We start from the raw sequence: 20,044 nt of genomic DNA on the forward strand, positions 1-20,044 counted from the left end.
TAAACATTAAAACACAGTCATGAAATACTTTGACTTTTTTTTTAAACATTCAAAGAATACCAAATGCTTACATCAAGTCCCAACCCTCCCTGTGCTCCAGTTTTAGGGCCTCTCTTCCCCTGGGATTGGCTGATGGCATCCCTGGCCCAGTTATCCACCAGTTGGTGCAGGTCGTCAGTGAAGGTCCCCTTACCCTTCTGGGTGTTAGAGCCAGCAGGAGGGGCTCCAGTGGCCTGGGACAGGGTAGAACACTCAGCCTGCAAGTGTCCTGAACCATTTGTGGAGCTAATCCCACTTGATCCTAAATATATAGACAAGAGGCATCAGATGTGCACTAGAAAATTCAGTTTACATCATAAAATTCAAATGAAGCAGCTGACTGTTAAAAGCTGGAGTTGCACATACCTGTGGAGCAATTGCTGAGGCTTGGCATGGATGGAGAGGATGTGAGCTGTGACCGTGTTACAGACTCTGCTGCAATTTCTGAGGTCTCTGTTACTGAGGCTGAACTTTGCTTTGGAGGGGACTCTGAACCTTGGCTCTGAGCTGAAGATTACAATACAGATTACAATCAATATTTAAACAAGAGAACACTGACATACTCAAAAAAAGAAAAAACAAAGGACGCATAACAAGAAACAGATTGTGTATCATATTACCTGAGTGTACAGGGCTGGGCTGTCCACTACTGCGAGCCGATTTGTGACTTTTGCTTTTTAGCCTTCGTCGTCCTCCAGGCATGGCCACAGCAGGGGAGAGCACAGAAGGAGGAGGAGTTTTTCCCATGCGAGTGAACAGGCCCTCTATCTCCTCTTTCTGACGAGCCTGCAAGGCCTGAATTTCCATCATGTGTCTGAGGAGAGACAGAAAATTAAAGCCAAATTTCCCCTGAGCTGTGAAGCAAAGTTTACATAAGACAGGACAACAAATATGTAACATACTTCTCCCTCAGACGACTGATTTCTTTTTGCAAGGCTTCATCATCAGTCTCCGAGTCATCATCATTCCCACTACTATAATGTGGATGTGTGACATGAGAATCAGAAGTTGAGGATGATGGTCCATTCTGCACGCTGCAGTCATGTGTTGGACTGGAGCTAGCTGCTGGACCAGGGGTCACTGGGTTAAAAATAAATAAATACATGAAAAATAAAAGGTCATTACTGTGTTATAATAGGTTAATCTCTATCAACTGGTGTGATTAAAATAACGGATTATTAACATCAGTAGTTAAATAATTTATTACTTAATTTCACACTTTTTGTGAACCTGCTGCACACCTGTGACTGAAAATCGTCCCACTTTAGAGCCAGTGGCAGCGGTTGGCTCAGATGTCGCACTGGTGCTCGTGGACACTGTGAAGCGCCCAATAGTGGTGGGCTGACTCTCAGAAACAGAAGAGCCCCCATCGACAGCATTAACTTCAGTGAGTCCTTTAGGCAGAGGAGATGATCGGTGAAAGGTATTTTCTGGACTGGAGGGAGAGGAAGAGGTGGAAGAAGAAGAAGAGGACGTTGAGGACGGCGTCTGGGAAGAGGATGAAACAACACTGGATGGATCTTGAGCACTGCTGGTTGCACCATCAGGAGCAATAGAGACCTAAGTATGAAGGAAGAGATCATTTTAATAAACTGAGCTTGATGTTTTATGGGATTTAAGCTTCTAAGAATGAATTAGGCACATTAATTTAAGCTGGAACTAAAACTTACTTGGAAACGTCCTACAATGACACCATTGCCTTCCTGAACCGTCTCTGGACTTAGAGCTCTTCTCAACTGGGCATCCAAATTATCTAGGGGTTGCTGTGGTTGCATAAAAGATATAAGGAACACATTAAGTAGTACATCAGCATCCTATGCTAGTTTAAAAAAATAAAATAAATAAATAAATCAACAGAGCTAATGGCACAGGAATCATTGCAGAGACAATATAGCCCTAACCTGATTTGGTCCAGGAAATGGGGGCACATCAGACGAAGCTGTAGAAATTTGGTCAAAACCCCCAGGTAAAGTCTGAGCCAGCATGGAAAATTAAAACATAGTTGTTATGACACATCATCAGAATAAAACAGTGAGTGATTTATTTTAGGATGGTGCATTATTCATTAACCTGTGCTCTGGGCTTCGTTGGAGGAGTCTGGGCATGTCCTGCCACAGTTACAATCTGCCCTGGAGTGGTTGTCGGGCCCAGAACACTTTGTGCCCCAGAGGTGAGGGGAAGATTAGAAGGGGGCACAGAGGCAGGTCCGGGTGGAGGGGAAGAAGTCCCAGTGGGAGGAGAGGAGGTCCCTGCATTCTGACTGGAATCCAGTGCTTGGGAGGCAGAGCTCTGGTCTTTAAAAAGAGACCGAAGCTTCTGCTCAAGGGCATGGATGTCATCTCTGCCAGCGGTCTTTGTCTGAATCTCAGCCCCTTCTGACTCCACTGGCTGCTGCTGGGCTTGGCTTTGGTTGGTGGGGAGTGGGGGCTGGGTGGCTGTATTCTGTGGTGCATGGTTGGATGAATTCACCGGCTGAGAACATGCAACAGCACTATTAAATGGCTGCTGCTCTGGTGCAGGAACACTTCCAGTAGTACTGGATGAGCCAGAGGAGATAGAACTATTGCCCAGCTGAGATCCAATTACAGCAGGGACAGAGGGCTGTGTAGATGGAGGAGAAACAGAGGAAGGAGGGACGTTAACAGCTATTGGATACTGTGAAGGGGTCGTTTCATGGGAGGACTGAGGTGGTGGACTGCAGTCACTCCCAGCAGTTTGGGGTGGCACAGACACTGGTGTAGGGGAAACCCTCCCAGGTGAAGCTGACGAAGGTGGCGAGGATGCTGCACCAGACTTCAGAGAAGGAAATGTGGGAGTAGTGGTGGAAGCTACAGACTCGACAGAAGTCGTGATATTGTTAGAGCTTGGGACAGCCTCGGAGTGGGGAGTGACTGATTCTTGCTCAGCAGCAGAGGCATCAAATGTTTTGCCTTTCTGAATACGAGTCTGCTTTACTTCATTAAAGGCCTGCTGGAGAGTTGCTGATGGAGCAGAGAGAGACAGGCCCAATGACACCAAAGGAGCTGTAAAAAAAAAAAAAAAAAAAAAAAAAAAAGAGGATGAATTGTAAACAAAAAAGACATTTAAATCGAAAGCTACAAATAGATAAATAAGCTCCTTTCACCTGTAACAGGCTCTTCTCCAACTGAGGTATTGGTTGAAGCGCCTCCAAAGAACTGCTCTCTGAGTCGAGACTCTGGCACTGGGCTGACGATGAACCTACGTCCTGCTGAATGCACCACCTGGGCTGTAGTGCTGGGGGAAATACCTGGGGGGGGGGGGGGGGGGGGGGGGGGTCCAAATATGAGTGTAAAGTCAAAAACAAAAACAAAAAAGAAAAAAAAGAATTGAACAAAGCTATATTTCTGACACGTTTGCTTACCTGGTAGCATGGGAACAGACAACTCAGGTTGTTGTTGGAGGTCACTCATCTGCAAAGAGAAAGAATCATAGTGAGGGTTCGCAGGCAGTCATAGTTATTCACCTAACAGGAGACGTGTAGTGAATAAATACCTGAGGAAAGCTGTCCTTCATGCGCTCTCCTTTCTCATCAGCCATTTCTATGACCTCACGGATATGGTCAATGAATGATTCTCGCTCAGTCTCCAAGATGAACTCACTTTCAACCTGGAAGAGAAAACGGAAAAGATCAATAGCTCTGAATAAACTATGTGAATATCTTTTGAGTGACAACTAAAGAAGCACTACTACCATAATCTGGGCAATTTCTTCTGGATTATCTCCATCAAGATCAAATCTGAAGGTCACCATCTTCCTGTTGTGCGTTTCCAGCTGGCACTCTGCTACTCTGTCTCCCATATTAGAGATCTGTGAAACATTTACTTATATTAAAACTGTTCAGTGACTAAGAGCTTAAAAAAAGAATGTAAACATTCTCATTAGTTAAAATTCTTACACTAAGAACATTTAGCTTGGCCTTTGCCGTCTTCTCGTGGCGAGAGCGACTGCGTACAGATCGCCGCTGTTGCCGCTTCAGCGAGCGTCCCTCATGGCGGCCTCCTGATGTAGAACCATCATTGCCATCACTAAGACCCGAAGCTGCATCTGATGGACAGCTAAAACACACAAATCCACAAAAGGAAGGTTTTACAAGCTGCGCAGTGCTGAGAAAACCAGACTTTTAAAAAAATAACTTGCATCTTACCTATCTACAGACGGTGGTGCTAGGGAAGAAGATCCCACTGGCTGCTCCACTGGTGTGGACTGAGGAACACTCACAGGAGCCTGACACACAGGAAACATTAAGAAGTCAAACACTTCACCTCAAAAGCAGGTTCTAGTGCTGTTTGGCACAATACAATTTTCAAGTGGTTACACAGCATTAACTGTACACTAATTTAAATCATATCATCCACTAGATGGAGCTCTTTAATCTGGTGAAACATGCAACTGGCAGTTGCAAGAGACTCCATTTTTTAGCTTTCAGGTGGAGTGTAAATACTGCTGTGATATGGAGCTTTTATTTCAGCTCCTATCTGAATGTAACCCTCTGTCACTGCTGTGTTTATATGGATATTAATTATGTTTAATCCCACTTACAGCTAGGGCTGTGTGATATGAAGAAAAATATCAGATGACAATATGAAAACATCTATCATTTCATATTACACTCCATTGTTTGTTTCATGGTGTCGCAAAATACACTGTTTATGGCCATTTTCTTTTCTCTCTCTCTCTCTTCTACCACCTATTCAAGAATCACGTGAAAGAGTATGGAGAGAGTTCACAGATGAGAAGCAAAAAAGAGCCATGAGATGCTCAAAATAAACTATTTAGTTCCATGCATCATTAAGCAACACCCTACTTAAGATAATGTTAACTGATACTATGACAGAAACTACATGAATTTACAGCAACAACAAAAATAAATACTTTTAAAAAAAGAAAATGGACACAGAACATTTAAAGGAACAGGAACCAGGTCTGAACCAAATGGTTCACGCCTGACCAAGAAACATCAGCATACACAAGTCAGAGTACCTGCACAACAGAAAGGCACGAGGCCTGATAGAGGAAGTATAGGTGCTCTGCGTTGAGTGGTGGAGACAGGATAGGAGTACTTGGATCATTGGCCCAAGACTAAGAGTCATGCAAAATAAGAAACATGCAAAGGAGAAGAAATGGGGGGCAGTTGTGGTAATTAGAGCATTCAGAGAGAAGAAAAGGAACAAGAAAAAAAAGAAAGAAAAAGACATAAAAAATGGACAGAATCACATTTATACTATAGTTTGGTGAAGCAAAACAGGACATGTTAGAATGCGTCTTAAAATAAGTGAGCTGCTGCATGTTAAAGAGCAGCAAGGGAGGGAAAAATCACCTGTAAATGCTGAGCTCCTGTCTGTGCCTGTGATTGTAGAGAGCTCTGTGGAGCACTGGTGCTCTCTGACTGCTGCTGCGGGTGAGAAGATGGGGCCATTGCCGATTGTTGGGAGGGAATCTAAATGAACAGATCACATAATGATACAGGGGAAGAAACAGGATTTAAAAAGGTAGGTTGAGATAAAAGCTGATACCATCAGACTGGCATTAAGGCAACTTCCTGAAAGTCTGGTTTCTCTACAATCTAAACCTTTCAGAGATTTCCTTTGGGCTCTTTTGCTGAGTGACTTGTACTTACCTGCTAAGTAACATAGCTGTATGAATCAGGTTAGTTGAATCAGATGTATTATTTGCCACCACTGAGGTGTGGATTAATCAAAGTCAACTCTAAAGTGAGTTTTGCAGACATGTTAAAGGTCTAATATTTCACATTATTTTTTCTCTAAAGACCCGCTACATCAACCCTACCAGAGCCTGACGTACAGACCAGTACTGATAATAAGTGCATTTTGTTTTCTACAACAAGTTGTCTGAAATACTGTGGGTGTATTGTATTCATCTACCTGAGGGGGGAGCGATGATTGGTAGTAAACTCCATACTATAAGAAACAAAGCATAGCAAAGTGTAAGAGTAGAAAACCCGATAAAAGAAAAGAGACCTAAAGGAGAAAAAAAAAAAAAAAAAAAAAAAAAAAAAAAGATCAGGCCAGGAAACTCTCAGCTCTGCTTTCGCAGCCACCCAACCGAAGAATATAGGCTTTAAAGTTTAACTTCACACAATGTGAGTATCTTGTTTTTGCTGACTCTGACAGGTTGAAGTTCAGATTTGCAGGTGTGATACTGAAGTGTATCCAGGGTGTTATGCAGAACCTGATATTAACACAAGCTTTGCTTTTATGGAGGATGTCAGTGAAGCAAAAGTTTTCATGTAGTGTGAAGTTACTCTTCAAAGACATTTAGACATACACTAATAGATATATACCTGTGCAGGTGTCAATGGGACGGTCTGGTTGGCATTTGGAACAGGAACAACTTCAGACTGACCACCCTGCAACAGATAAGAGCACATGTTCTAAAAATTAGAAAAGCCTAGGACCCTAAACTGTATCATGAACACATGCATGTGAATTCTAGACACACTGCAGGTAGGCCATGTGACAGCTGTCTACATGTAACAGGGAAAAGTACATTCAGCAGTGGTGAGGGCAACAACAACAACAACAACAAAAAGGGCCATTTGGGATATGGGAAAAATAGATAATCAATAAATAGAACCCCAATCTGCAACTTAAACATTTGGTTTAAAATACAGACAATATTCCAAAACAAAATCACCCACAACACACATTATTATGCACTAATGTCTCACCACTGCCAGCTGCTGTTGCTGCATTTGATCACTCTGTGTCTGAGTAGTGGAAGAGCTGTAGGATACTCCAGACTGAGAGGGCTGAGCCTCAGTAACAACAGAGGAACCTGCTAGTCTATCTCCCATGTCCCAAGCTGTGAAAAAAGGACAAAAAGGTTAATTTATGAAGACTCAAGATTGTAGAATTATTTAAAGTAACAATGTTTTAGCCATTTCCCCTTAAACAACAGATTCAGAATATGTTTTAATAAATTCACTTAAGTACAACAACTAGTATACGTAGTGTATGCACAGGGGAAATACAATACTATTCTGAGCTCCTGAAAAAAAAAAAAAATCATTGCTTGGTATGCTTGTGAAATTATGGTTATGTATAGGCTCTGCAGCAGGGCACTGGTGCAACAAGGTGTGACTGCATGGAGTCATGAGGACGCAGGAGCGCAAGTGGGGTACTAACTAAAACCAAACTGGTTATTATTCCTCTTTATTTTAAGCTAAACGAAAAACAAACACACAAACCAGCAACTTCCATGTTTTGTTTTTGTTTGTTTGTTTTTTTTGGGGGGGGGGGGGGGGGGGGGGGGGGGGGATTGCTTGACTCAGTTTTTATACTCAATATTTATTTTCAATACACTGAAGTGTTAAGTGTTGTTACTTTGATACATACCACCTCCAGTGTGCTGCAGCTGCTGGTCACTCTCGGGCTCTTCGGACTCTGGCTGAACAGCAGCTAAGCTCTGATTCTGTACTGGGATTTGCCCAGTTGACTGGGGAACATAAGAAACGCCCTGCGATTGAGTGTTGTAGTTAGACGTCTGAAGGCCCTGTTGAGCTGCTGGTTGGACAGACATCTGTGAGCTTTGTTGGTTAGGCTGTGGAGGCATGTAAGATGCATGCTGTGAAACGGGCTGTGACTGAGTCGCCTCTATGCCAGACTGTTGGCCTGTTTGCTGTGGGGGCTGTGATTGCTGTTCTTCTTCAAGCCTTCTCTTCTCCTGATCTTCTCTGACCTTTAAAGACAGGAGAGAACACATAAAATCACCCAGAAGAACCCCACCTTGAAAACACTAAAGCATATCACCTAGATCATGTGGCTGAGATTTTTAAAAAAAATCTAACAAAATCATGCACGTAAACAGTGACCATAACAGTAGATGGGCAACGATCATACCTGCTTCCGCTGAGCCCTCTTAAGATTGATTAGAGAAACTCTGTCTTTTATGGCTTTCGCAATGGTCTTGTGGTCACCTTCACACACATAACCAGAGTCAACCTATAACAAAAATGCGACAAAAGGTTCATCAGTAAATGTTTAAAAACTGCAAACAAACAAACATATTGTTTGTCATGCACCAACACAATTAGTCTGCCTAGAACATTAAAGCTCAATTCACCATTTCCTGAGCCACATCCTCTGGAACATCTTTGATGAGGTCAAAAGAAAACTCAATGGCTTCGCTGTCTTTGTACTTCCCCTTGAGTTTTTTTACATCCTCAATTCTCAACCACAGCTTAATAGCTTGCATCTCTCCATCCTCCTCTTCTGCCAGCTCCACACGCACGCCTGTATCCTCCTGGAAGAAGGCATGGTTCAGCAAGTCCTTGATCGAGTACCTAGGCAAATGAAACAAGCAGTGAGCAAAAAGACATTTTTGTAGTGAGGCAGACCACCCTGAACTTGCTCAGTAAGAGACCTCTCGTCCTTGTTCTGACGAATACATCCCTCGATGATCTCCTTCACTTCAGGAATGGCCACCTTGTCAAAGCTGCCTGGCTTCACCCCCTAAAGGAAACACAGAACTCTGAATGAGAATGATTGTCTTCACCGCATCTTTTCTTATACTGGATAATGCCCCATACCTTGTTGTGTTTTTCAGCTCAGAGACCTGATATCACTACCAAAAACAGTTGGCATTTGAAGTGACAAACATCTTAACCCAACTTCCCCTTTCACTTTTGACAAAGAATGTGAAGAGAAAGAAATTCTTTCTGACTGGAAAGTTAAAAGAACCCCGTTTGGAATTTTCAACAGCTTTTAATAATGCGTCTTTTGTTTTCTTTTTTCCATTTCAAAATTTATTTAAAAAAAAAATTCTTTAAATGTCATCCAATCCTTCCTCATTGATAAATTTAAGTTTTACAAGTTATACTTCCCACATTCCATTTGTGCCTTAAAAACAATAAACTTAGTATTATATGCAACGTAGGTGTACAATCTCAACACTGGTGCAAAATGCCTACTGGGCAAGCAATAGCTTTTAAAATATTTCTAATGTCATACTGCTAGCCTGCAGACTCACTTGCCTTTAAGCTCTGAATTTAGCTGAGCTCAGAGAAACCTTTTCCTTTTTAAAGAAGAGCATGAACATGCAGATACTTTACTATGTTCAGAAAAGGTCAAACATCAAAAATAGGGGGTACTGACCAAGATGCACGTTTGAGTGGAAGGGGAAATATAAGTGGTTGGAAGAAACAGTGCATAAGAAAGTAATGGACGGCTGGTGAGAGGCGATGAATTGAAGCCATGACAAATGAAAGTGCCGGAAAATTTAAGACTGAACTGAGCAGTTGAGTTAAAAGCCAGAAAAAAAAAGAAAGAAAAAAGTCAATTTTTCCTGCAGTTAACAATACAGCCAGAGCATGTGACACTACATCCTTAAAAGCTTTTATAACTCCAATGACTCAGCGTAGCACAGGGGTAAATGTCAAAGAACATGCTCTGTTCAATGGAGTGGAAAGACCATTTTTATTTTGTGGTTAATGATAAACTGAAGGTATTGCTATAGACTTCAAAAGAAATTTTATAGCTAGCACTCTCAGAGTGAGTTCAACTGCTTTATCTCCAAGTGTCCAGTGATTGCATGAAAATGAACCATAGGTGACTGCGGATTGCCATCTATTAGTATGATCCGTATGAATAAACAAAATGTGTTTTTCCTTTTACAGTCACTGCCCCTCTGGGATCATACAAGACTCATGCTGGTTATTCAGAAAACAGCAGGTCTGAACTTGTTTAGTGTTATATTAGTCAACTCTAATGGCTTAATTAACATACAGGAAAGAAGGAAGACAAGGGAGGATTATTAGGATTAATAGCTTCTGTTCTTTTTAAACTTGTAGGTTCTTCAAACAGAATAAGAAGATAAATAGTATTATCAGAGCAGAAGAAATAAAAGTAATGCAAACTAAAGACATGTCAGCAGGAACATGAAATGATTCCAGAAGTGGACATTAGCCTTCTTGGCACACAGGAAGAGGTGAACGCAGGGCAGAGGGGTGACTGGAGGGTTGAAAAGACGACTTACGCTGGTAACTCTGCGGTAGATCTGTGCAGCATTCTGGCACTCTGAGTAAGGGTACTCTGAGGTGGCCATCTCCAGCATGCACATTCCAAAGGCATACACATCCACTGACTCGTCGTACTTCTCCTCATACATCTCAGGCGCCATGAACTCAGGGGTACCTTAAATCAAAACAACTATTCAGAACTCCCTTACTGATTGAGTGGGCTTCTCACAACCCATTGCTCCTCTGCTCCTCTAACCCATGAGGGGTTGAGGAAGAGGAGGATGAGAAGATTGACCAGCCTGTTGAAATCCCCTGGAGTAGAACCTGTGAGATGAAAGTTGGAAGAAAGAGGAAAAAGAAAAAAGAAAAAAGGGGGAAGAAAGCAAAAAAGAGAGAAAACAAAAAAGGAGGGAGAAGCTGGGCTCAGTTAGACTGTTGAGAAGAAGGCACGTGTTTGTCTGTGTAAGACCTTAACATGATGGGATATACACGTGTAGCTGAGATAACCAATGTGCAGGACACACTGGTTAGCCTGAATAAATAACATTGCACCATTCAAATATTACCTCTAAAATGAACCACTCAGGAATAATACCCATGCCGAAGTGGAATTTGTTCACAGTAATGCCAATTGACCCTGTAATGTAAACAGGACTAGCTATGGAAATAACTTTTGTCAAGACCTTACCTTACAGCCACAATAACATTCCCTTTTATAGTACACCCACCTTTCGATGTCTGACTTACCATTTCATCCTCCCCTGCAGGAAGAAAGTGTTATGGTCAAGGCTGAGAGAAGCAGATCCCATAGCTAGTAACAGTGCTCAACAGTGTGTCCGTGCACATAAGCCTTTTTATATTAGTAGATTATTTTATATTCAATCTCAGGTCTTACACAGAAAAACTCATTTGGTTATTTGAATGTATTTTTCTGATATTGATGCGTATGACAGCACACTGTCAGACTTACCAGGCCCATAAAAGATCATACTTACTCAATGAACAGCAGTACCCTATTCATTCCAAACAGCAGAATGGGGCACAGCTGAGGCTAGAGCCTACATTTTAAAAGCATACCCAAGACTGTGAAAGGGAAAAGAAAAAGAAAAGAAAGAAAACAAAACAAAACAAAACAAAACAAAAAACAAACAAACTGCAAAATGCTGACAGAGAGAAAGTGGGGAGAGCTCCCTGGACACAAAGATGGAGCAAAAAGATTCTGCAGTCCTGCAAATATTTTCAAAAACATCAAGAGACAAACACCAAAAAAATAAAAATAAAAATAAAAAACCTGTTGAGGCAAACCCATAGAAAGAGATGTTAAACATCATTGGTAAAACTGGCAAACAGACCACATATTTCCAAACCACAGAACAAAGACCAGTCTAAGACAGGAGCAAAGGCCATACCTTTTGCCATGGCCAGGTTAGCCTGCAAGAAGGCACGACAACTACCATAATATTAATATTTAACAGTAGTAGAAATGTTAGGCGCTACTTACATTCAGTAGATGCCTGGGAAAAAAAAAAAACTCTCTCTTTGTGGAGAAACATAGAACAGAAATACTCTGTACAAAGACCAAACTTGATTAGTTACTGTATGAGTGCAGAGAGAGAAAACCTTGTGGTTATCTTCCTAAGATTACCACAGTATTTGGCCTCCTTTTGAGCTGTGGTTTGAGAGACAGCTGAAACGCTGTGGTCTGTTTTTGAACCACATCGTCAGAAAAACAATCTCTTATCTACACACCATAATTTTCCATAAAACATGTTATCATGGCCCCAGAAAAGGTACTGTCCCATTGCAGGACAGAAAACAGAAAACCCACTGGATTCGTACCTATAACACTTTTGGCAAAGGATGCGCGTTTGAGGGTGGCCAGTCCCAGGTCTCCAATCTTGACAGACCCTGTGGGGCCTGTGATGAAAATGTTGTCACATTTAAGGTCTCTGTGGATGATTGGAGGAGCCCGAGTGTGAAGAAAGTGGAGGCCCTTCAGGATTTGTCTACACCAGCTCCGCAGCACTTTAATTTTCATCACCTTGAACCGCTTCAGATATCTACAGGAAAGCAGATCATATTATTCACTAGGGTAAAATACTTTCTATACTTTCAGCTTAAACATTGGGCTTTTTCTTGAGAGAAAAAACACTTTAATAAAAAAGAATTGGTTATCCTGTGAAATTAACAGTCTGTTAATGTTACACACATGCTGGACTGATCATGTTTTCACATTAATGTATCAGCTGCTAACTACATTGCTTCTGTGGTTATCGGCTAATTTCTAGTAGTTAAAAAGCTAACACTGACATGCGGACCAGCCAAGTTAAAATTTATGAATATATAACAATTTAATACTTCAGTGTCAACTACCAATCATGTGTGTTCAGCTGCAAGTTGTTCAGAATGCAACTGCAAGGCTTCTAACTAAGTCTTCTAAGTTCTATGTCACTTGCACTGGCTCCACATCAACTTCAGAGTCCACTTTAAGATTATGGTTTTGAGGTTTTTTTGTTTTGCTTTTTACATCTGAACTTTTACATCTGTACATCAACTGTAAGTCAAAACAAGATGAACCCATCCTATTACAGTGTGTATACTGAATATGCCCTGCATCTACAAATCCCCTGCCACCGTAACTCACGTTTTGAGTGTCCCAGAAGTCATGAGCTCTGTGACCAACACAATGCACTTCCTGCCTTTGGAGGGTCCTTCCCAGGAGTCGTAAAAGCGAACAATGTTGGGATGTTGTAGTCCCTTTAACATGCCAGCCTCCTCCTTAAAACGCTGCCGTTCCGACTTCGAAAGCTTACGATCCTACAAGGGATGAAAAAGGAAGATTTCACTCAGTGAGTGCAGCACCATTTATACAGATGCACATGTAATTCGGAATAATAAAAAGGTACAATGTACAGTGTGGTAATAAAAAAAATTATCATTAGGAACACCTGAACTCTACATCTGTTCTTTAGTATCTGAATTCACCCATTCCTACAAAGGCTAAGGGGCTTGGAGCTTCTAAGCTGGATGAATGAAAACCTACAAAGACACATTCATACAAAGTATTTCTTAATCCACTAGCAGTTTAACTAAGAAAAGGTTTTCAAGATGCTTTTAGTTTTTCAAAAATTTCACATATGCTTTGATAAAAGAGGGGTAGGGATAGCTCAGTAGGTAGAGTGGTGGCCCCATGATCGGAAGGTCGGTGGTTCAAATCCACTGAACGGCTACCCTGCGGTACCCCTGAGCAAGGTACTGTCCCTACACACTGCTCCCCGGGCGCCCAATGGCTGCCCACTGCTTCACTGAGTGAATGGGTTAAATGCAGAGAGGAATTTCCCCAAGGGGATCAATAAAGTATACATTCTTCTTCTAAAAGGAAAAATACAGTAGGATATAGGAATGAGGCTGCCTGTTTTCTATTGAAGATGACTGCATACTAAAAAAACGCACCCAACTCTGTTTGTCCTTGGGTAAAGAAAAACAAAATGCTAGAAGAGCCAGTGCTCAGTAAGAAATATGGGATATCAGCACAATGAAGACAATCATGTCAAAGAAATAATGCATCAAGCTTGGCTAAAAATTTTTTTTAAAAATATACTTTAAAAATACACAGTTAAAGTAAAAACCTTGTAACTAAAGATTTAAGACAGATAGTGGCATTTAATTTACTTTAGCCCAGGGCTCCTGTTACATTAATTGAATGGCCCAAAATAACAGGGAAATTTAAAAAACAAACAAACCCAAAACATTACGTCAAGTATAAGAAAACGATCTGTACTCATGTGCAGAGTCATCTTTTTTTGAGCAAGAAAACCCCTATTCCACCACTATCAAATCGTGTTAACACGATCAATATACATGATTCCATGTTATGGTTTCAGATTTTCACTGCCACACATCCAAAGATGAGAGTAACTATGGTAATTTAGTCAGTAAGAAAATTTAAAACGTGAACAATCACAGATAAACAACGAATATATAGAGCCAATTGCGCAACTGAGGCTGACGCTGTATTCTCAGCAAAGAGTCAAGTGTCTGGCAGCTGATGAACTGTCAATGAATCATAGCAGTATGTATGTACACCTGATAGCATTGTTGGTCAAGTGTGACTTAAAATTCCATCAACTGACTGATGCATGCAGAAGGAATGACATTAAATCCTCCTGTAGTTTCTGGGTATTAACAAAAATGTTGCAGGGTAAAAAACTCTAGTTTCCTGTCAATTGCTAGCATGACCTACATTTATAGGCTGTATGACTACAGAGCAGTAAACCCATAGAAGTTAAACAAGCCTGGTAAAACTGGCCATAGGCCAGGCTGTCCAGGAAATTCAGCCCATTGTTTTAGTGCAGTGTGAGCTCTTGACTGCAAGTATGTGATAGCAAAAATGTTCCAGTAACTGACATCACTTGAACAAAAACATAACTGACCAAAAAGCCTTAACGGGAGATATCTTGGATGTTTGCGTAATGTCTGAGGGAAACAAATTGATAAACTGAGGGAAAAAAAATTTGAGGAGCAACAATAAGGAGTAAGGAAGGACAATAAATCTGGAATCACTGAAAGGAAACACCAGTGACAGAAGATGGAAGAATTAAGGTTCCACCAACTGAAACTGCAACTGGACCTAATGACCTACTTTCCAGAGGATTTATCCATTTATCTAGCTGGACAGTAATTTTCCCTCTGTCAAAACAGTCATGCAAAACATCAACAGCAGTATTCACAGCCTCAGAGCAACACCCAAACCTCCACCCGCCCAAATATGAAACCTTTGTATGAATACAAGCATTTGCATTGTAGGTACAAAACCACCCCTCTGGTACAGGCTTAGCAGCCTATGCCTCTGAAGGAGTGATCACCATTCCAGCCCAGAGAAAACACTAAGTGACAACAAGTTGTCTCAAAACATCCTATATTGTAGGGTAAAGACCCTACAATAATAAAAAGAAAACCCCTAGGCAACCCCTTATGACCAAGCACTTGGTGACGGTGGGGAGGGAAAAACTCCTCTTTAACAGGAAGAACCCTTTAGCAGAACCAGGCTCAGGGAGGGGGCAGCCATCTACTACGACCATCACTATGGAACATCACTAGGACCAGGGAGGAGTTCAGGATCATCTGATCTAGCCCTAAAACGTCCAGACTTTACTGAGGTACTTTTGTTTTGTTTATGCAGCGCTCTCTCTATGTACATTATATTTATATTTAACTTACTTTGATTTTACTATAGGCCATCATTTATCATTTAACTTTCTTTTTTTTTTAATTAAAAAAAAAGAATGAAAAAAAAAAAAAAAAGGTTGGCATCAGTAGGTGGTGGGCAGGTAAAGGCCATGACATGCTGATGTACAAACTGAATAAAAAGACAAAGCCAAAGTCTAATACTGCCTTCAAAAGGGCCACATGAAACTCCTTAAAACAAATAGGCAAAAACAAGGTCCAGTCTGGAGCCAGCATGCTACAAGCCTGCCACAACTGTGCACAGTAATTTGAGAGCAGTTTGGGTGGGGTGCAATCTTTTAAGAACAGAATAGTTTGCAGTTAAGATCAAATTTAACTTGCTTGAAATCCCCCTAGCTCACTTTATAGACGCACAAAATTGATCGGTCTATAGAAATCCCCACTCTAGCATGTCCTATACACCCCAAATTGTGTCCAGGTGAAGCGTGAAGCACTCAATCTCCACTGCATGCACTGTGTACAAAGCACTGCTTCCCCTTTCTGAAGTGTTTGGGTTTTGCCAGAATTTCTGCCAACACTGAGTGAAAGCCATCCTTTATGTCCTTGCTGAATTCAATTTTTGAATTCCCATTTTTGCTTCTACAGCTGCCAAAGCTACATTCCGTTTGGTCCGCTATTATCCGTGAGCTGATTTCAGAGAGGTACAAGGTAACCAAGCTGATTCGACATGTTCCTTCAGCTTGAGAATTATTTATCACAGGTTCCCACCAGAGAATTTGGTGGTACAAGACCCTCAGCAGTGGGGCTGTGCAACATGGTCAGGGACATGAAGATCTTCCACATACTCCAGGCACGCCTTTCCCTTGCTTTGTCAATGAAAGTTAAACGAAAAAGGGACGACAACACATCACACCCTCTTTTGACTGTTACTTTAAAGAGCTCTCTGGTCTGTGTCATGTCTTGCTTATACTGTCACTGGGAAAGTACCCAACTGTCTCCAGAAATCCCGTGCAGTGAGGTCAACTGAAATGGTGTCAAAATAACTCTTTCATTTTTAAGTGACTTTGTGTCAATAGGAACTTTAAACAACGCATTTCTCCCCTTATATTTAGTTGCCTTTAGGATATTTACAAATTAAATAAAATAAATATTCTTGGGTCAAAATTAGTGACTGACTAGATAAAGAAAACAGCAGCGATATCAGACAGGGACTTTCCAAACAGTAATAACCCATCAAGAAAAACTGAAAACAATGGAAAAACTAAAATGACCAACATAAACTATACTAAAATATCAATGTCTTCCAGAATAACCATTCCTAGTATGTTTAATTATTCTGGATGTAGTTACTGACCCTTTTATTCTACTTGTACCTAATCAGTTTTATCACAGTAATAGCACAACATAGCTCTTTCAACTGATTACTGAATATGCATAAATGTATCTTCTGAGACTTATGGAAGAATAACACTATGTTGAGTGATGATTTTAGTTTAAAGGTGTTTGAAGCGGACTTCCGGATGGTGAGGAAACTGGTTGCAGCATAATCTTTCAGCTCCTGGGCGGTCTGGTTACCCCTTGAAAATTGACATGTTATAACACAACTAAGAATATTCATAGTTGTATGCCAGGGGGTAACAAGAGAAAGAAGAGGAATTCGGCAAGAAAGTGCGGAGGAAGGAGTTTTTTCACCGAAAGAAGTTGCCGGTGCTAGCAAGCTAAAGCTACACGGAGCTATGGAGGCAATTGAAGCTAACATTGTCGCTGAGCTGAAAGAAGTCCAGGATAATTTGAAAAGACAAATAGCGGGGGACTTCCGGTGGCTCGTAGCACCGCATGGCCGCATAGAGAGTGACCTCCGGCACCAACCGTGTGTTTCCCCGGACTCGAGAGCTGTATTAGGGCTACATTGCCATTTTTCGACTCAAGAATGAGTGGGGATAAATCTAAAAAGGGAGGATACGGGCTACGAAACATTCTTGACTGTGAAATGGAGAAGGACGCCGCGGCTAGTGAGGCAAGCCTCGCATCGGGACAAGATGGCGACCGAGGTGAAGGTCTGGGTTGGCTTCGGGATGCTGTGAGTAGCGTACTGGTGGCCGAAATGGCTACATTGCGAACCGAATTGAAGAGTGACTTCAAAGCATTCGGTACGGAATTTCGGGAGGATGTAAAGAAGCAAATGGCCGAACTCTCTAAGGAATTGAATCAAAGATTACACGAGATGGCGGATCAGGTGGAGGAGATGACTGGTCGGCTAAAGCACGTCGAGGACAACATGGGTGACTCGGAACGCTGGGACATTGGTGTTAGGGATACACTTGTGCAGCTGTTGGAAAATCAACGGGCGCTTCAGGAAAAGGTGTCCGATATGGAGGGCCGCGCTAGGCGCAAAAACATCCGGATCTACAGCGTACCGGAAAACTCGGAGGGCTCGTCGGTGACTACCTTTGTTGAAAATCTGATCAAAGACCACCTAGGCGAAGATTTCGGCCCGGACCGTGCTCTCGGCATTGAGCGCGCACACCGCGCGTTGGGACCGAAACCACCCCCGAACGCCCCACCACGCTCAATAATAGTGCGCTTCCTCCGGTTCTCTGTTAAAGAAGAGATTCTCCGCACGGCGTGGAACAAAGGGGTACATATCCAAAACAAACGGGTGTATTTCAATCATGACTACTCCCTGGAAGTGCAGAAAAGGAGACGGGAATATATCCCAGTTAAGAAGGCTTTGAAGGACAACGGGATCCGTTTCCAGACACCACTAAGTAAGATGCGAGTGTTTTATGCGTCAGGCAATGTCCTATATAATACCGCGAGCCAAGCTGCCGAGGATTTAAGAAAGCGGGGAATAGCCGTGGGTAAGATCACCTTGGGGAACCAAACCAACAGGATGACAGAGGACACGATAAAGCAGCTACTTCCTTGGGAAACGCAGACAGCACACTGCAGGGGCGGCTTCCAGCAGCACGTGCGGGAAAAACTCCAAGCATTCCGGAGGGAGCAAGAAAAAGTGTCAGCAGACGAGTGAACAGCTGATGGCGGGACAACGGTGAGATAGCTGGCGGTAGAGTTTTGATAATCTAACCGCAGGAACACTGACTTTCGTATCCTTCAGAATTCATATTTCTTTAGGTTGGTGCCTACGGACATGGTTAGAGAACCACCACGTTATGTCTAGTAGCGATAAGAGACTGTTTCGTTTATTTTTTGCCCTTTTTTGGCTTTTTTGTCGGTCACTCCCCTCTTGTCGGATGAGGGGCCCCACCCTGTGGCCAGTCCCCTCAATGTCAAAGGATGCTGTTATATCCTTTGTATTGGAAGCTCCTGTTAATGTTTTGTGTGTTTGTTGTTCAGTGAGTTCTGGTTGTGATGTTCTGAGGTCTGGGTTGATTATGTTGTATTCCACATATCCACTTGATGGCTTATAATTTCTATAAAATGCTGTCACTAAATGTAAATGGCCTGAATAGCCCTATTAAAAGAAGCAAATTAATTGCCAAATTGAAAAAGGAGACAGTAGACTTGGCATATTGGCAAGAAACTAATGCAGAACATGAGAAATTAAAAAAAGATGGGTTTCAGACATACATTTTATTCATCGTATAGGGCCGGGAAAAAACGAGGAGTAGCTATCCTTATCTCAAATAAAATAAAATTTGAACATATATCTACTATAAGTGATAAGGAAGGTCGGTTTGTTTTAGTAAAAGGTAGAATAGAGAATAAGACGGTCACACTATTAAATGTCTATGCACCCCCAGGAAGCAACGCAAGCTTCTTTAAGAAGATATTTGATTTGATCTCTAAGGAAACGGTGGGAACTCTTATTTGTGCAGGAGATTTTAATTTACTGTTAAATCCCAGATTAGACTCAAATAATAGGGACAGGAAAAGCACGTCTGGAGGGAAACGGGTTAAAGGAATGTTAACGGAATTAGGGCTTATTGACGTGTGGCGATCTAGCCATGGGTCAGCGTCAGGATTCACTTTTTACTCTGCTCGACACTCAGTGTATTCGAGGATAGATTACTGTTTTATGTTTAATAGGGATTTACACAGGATAAAAGATTGCAGAATAGGTCCAAGAGATGTCTCTGACCACAGTGGAATTTATATAACGTTACATTTGGACGGGACACGGAAGACAACTTTGTGGAGACTAAATACCGGTATGTTAAATGACCCCGCTTTTGTGAAACAAATGACAGCCGATCTTAACTTGTACCTGCAGGACAATGATAATGGAGAGACAAATCACAGTATTGTATGGGATGCAGCCAAAGCTGTCCTCAGAGGAAAAATAATTGCGTGGTCGACCATGATTAAAAAGAAAAAGTCACAAGAATTGTTACAACTGCAGAATAGATTAATGGCCTTGGAACAGTAAGGTCTAAAGGATAAAAATACTACAGTAACCCATCAGATCAGACAGATTAAGCAGGAGATAGATAAGATATTGAGCGAAGAAGTAGAGAAAAACATAAGGTTCATGAAACAGAGGTATTATGAGGCGGGGCCTAAGGCGGCGAAGCAGTTGGCGTGGCGGATTAGAAAACAGCAAGCTGAAAATAATATTTATAAGATTAGAGACCCGGTTGGTAACAATGTTGTAACTGACCTGGATAAAATTCAAAAAGCGTTTGAAAAGTATTACAAATCCTTATATAGTCAATCTACTCAGGGTGATGTAAATAAGATGACTGACTTTTTGAATTCCTTAGACCTGCCTACGATTGGTCGAGAAGCAAATAGTAAGTTAACGTCCTTAATATCTCGGGAAGAAATAATTAAAGCTATCTCCAGCCTTAAATCCAATAA

At 41.7% G+C, this 20,044-nt stretch overlaps 1 protein-coding gene across 5 annotated transcripts in view; it reads right to left on the reverse strand.

The window, feature by feature from the left end:
• The window catches only part of LOC147324531 (serine/threonine-protein kinase WNK1-like), a 32,489-nt gene that overhangs the window by 3,100 nt on the left and 9,345 nt on the right, over positions 1-20,044 (reverse strand). For 2 of the 5 annotated variants that reach the window (XM_086298355.1, XM_086298354.1), the window contains 26 exons: positions 12,681-12,853; positions 11,876-12,096; positions 10,054-10,211; positions 8,443-8,531; positions 8,143-8,362; positions 7,920-8,021; positions 7,416-7,758; positions 6,749-6,882; positions 6,362-6,427; positions 5,943-5,978; positions 5,378-5,497; positions 5,041-5,139; positions 4,205-4,284; positions 3,956-4,115; positions 3,751-3,867; positions 3,553-3,666; positions 3,422-3,470; positions 3,164-3,307; positions 2,110-3,062; positions 1,941-2,012; positions 1,710-1,802; positions 1,281-1,599; positions 942-1,119; positions 660-853; positions 406-546; positions 72-301 (listed from right to left, as the gene is read on the reverse strand). In XM_086298355.1, the coding sequence (XP_086154481.1) occupies positions 72-301; positions 406-546; positions 660-853; positions 942-1,119; positions 1,281-1,599; positions 1,710-1,802; positions 1,941-2,012; positions 2,110-3,062; positions 3,164-3,307; positions 3,422-3,470; positions 3,553-3,666; positions 3,751-3,867; positions 3,956-4,115; positions 4,205-4,284; positions 5,041-5,139; positions 5,378-5,497; positions 5,943-5,978; positions 6,362-6,427; positions 6,749-6,882; positions 7,416-7,758; positions 7,920-8,021; positions 8,143-8,362; positions 8,443-8,531; positions 10,054-10,211; positions 11,876-12,096; positions 12,681-12,853 (4,605 nt within the window). The remainder of the gene's footprint in view (positions 1-71; positions 302-405; positions 547-659; positions 854-941; positions 1,120-1,280; positions 1,600-1,709; positions 1,803-1,940; positions 2,013-2,109; positions 3,063-3,163; positions 3,308-3,421; positions 3,471-3,552; positions 3,667-3,750; positions 3,868-3,955; positions 4,116-4,204; positions 4,285-5,040; positions 5,140-5,377; positions 5,498-5,942; positions 5,979-6,361; positions 6,428-6,748; positions 6,883-7,415; positions 7,759-7,919; positions 8,022-8,142; positions 8,363-8,442; positions 8,532-10,053; positions 10,212-11,875; positions 12,097-12,680; positions 12,854-20,044) is intronic. The other 3 variants (XM_086298356.1, XM_086298357.1, XM_086298358.1) reach the window with 3 other exon arrangements.

This window comes from Aulonocara sp. 'chitande type north' Nkhata Bay, linkage group LG7 (assembly GCF_057382095.1).
Source record: "Aulonocara sp. 'chitande type north' Nkhata Bay isolate Kocher_YH1m ecotype deep benthic linkage group LG7, A_spYH_male_GT1.1, whole genome shotgun sequence".
Taxonomy (NCBI): domain Eukaryota; kingdom Metazoa; phylum Chordata; class Actinopteri; order Cichliformes; family Cichlidae; genus Aulonocara; species Aulonocara sp. 'chitande type north' Nkhata Bay.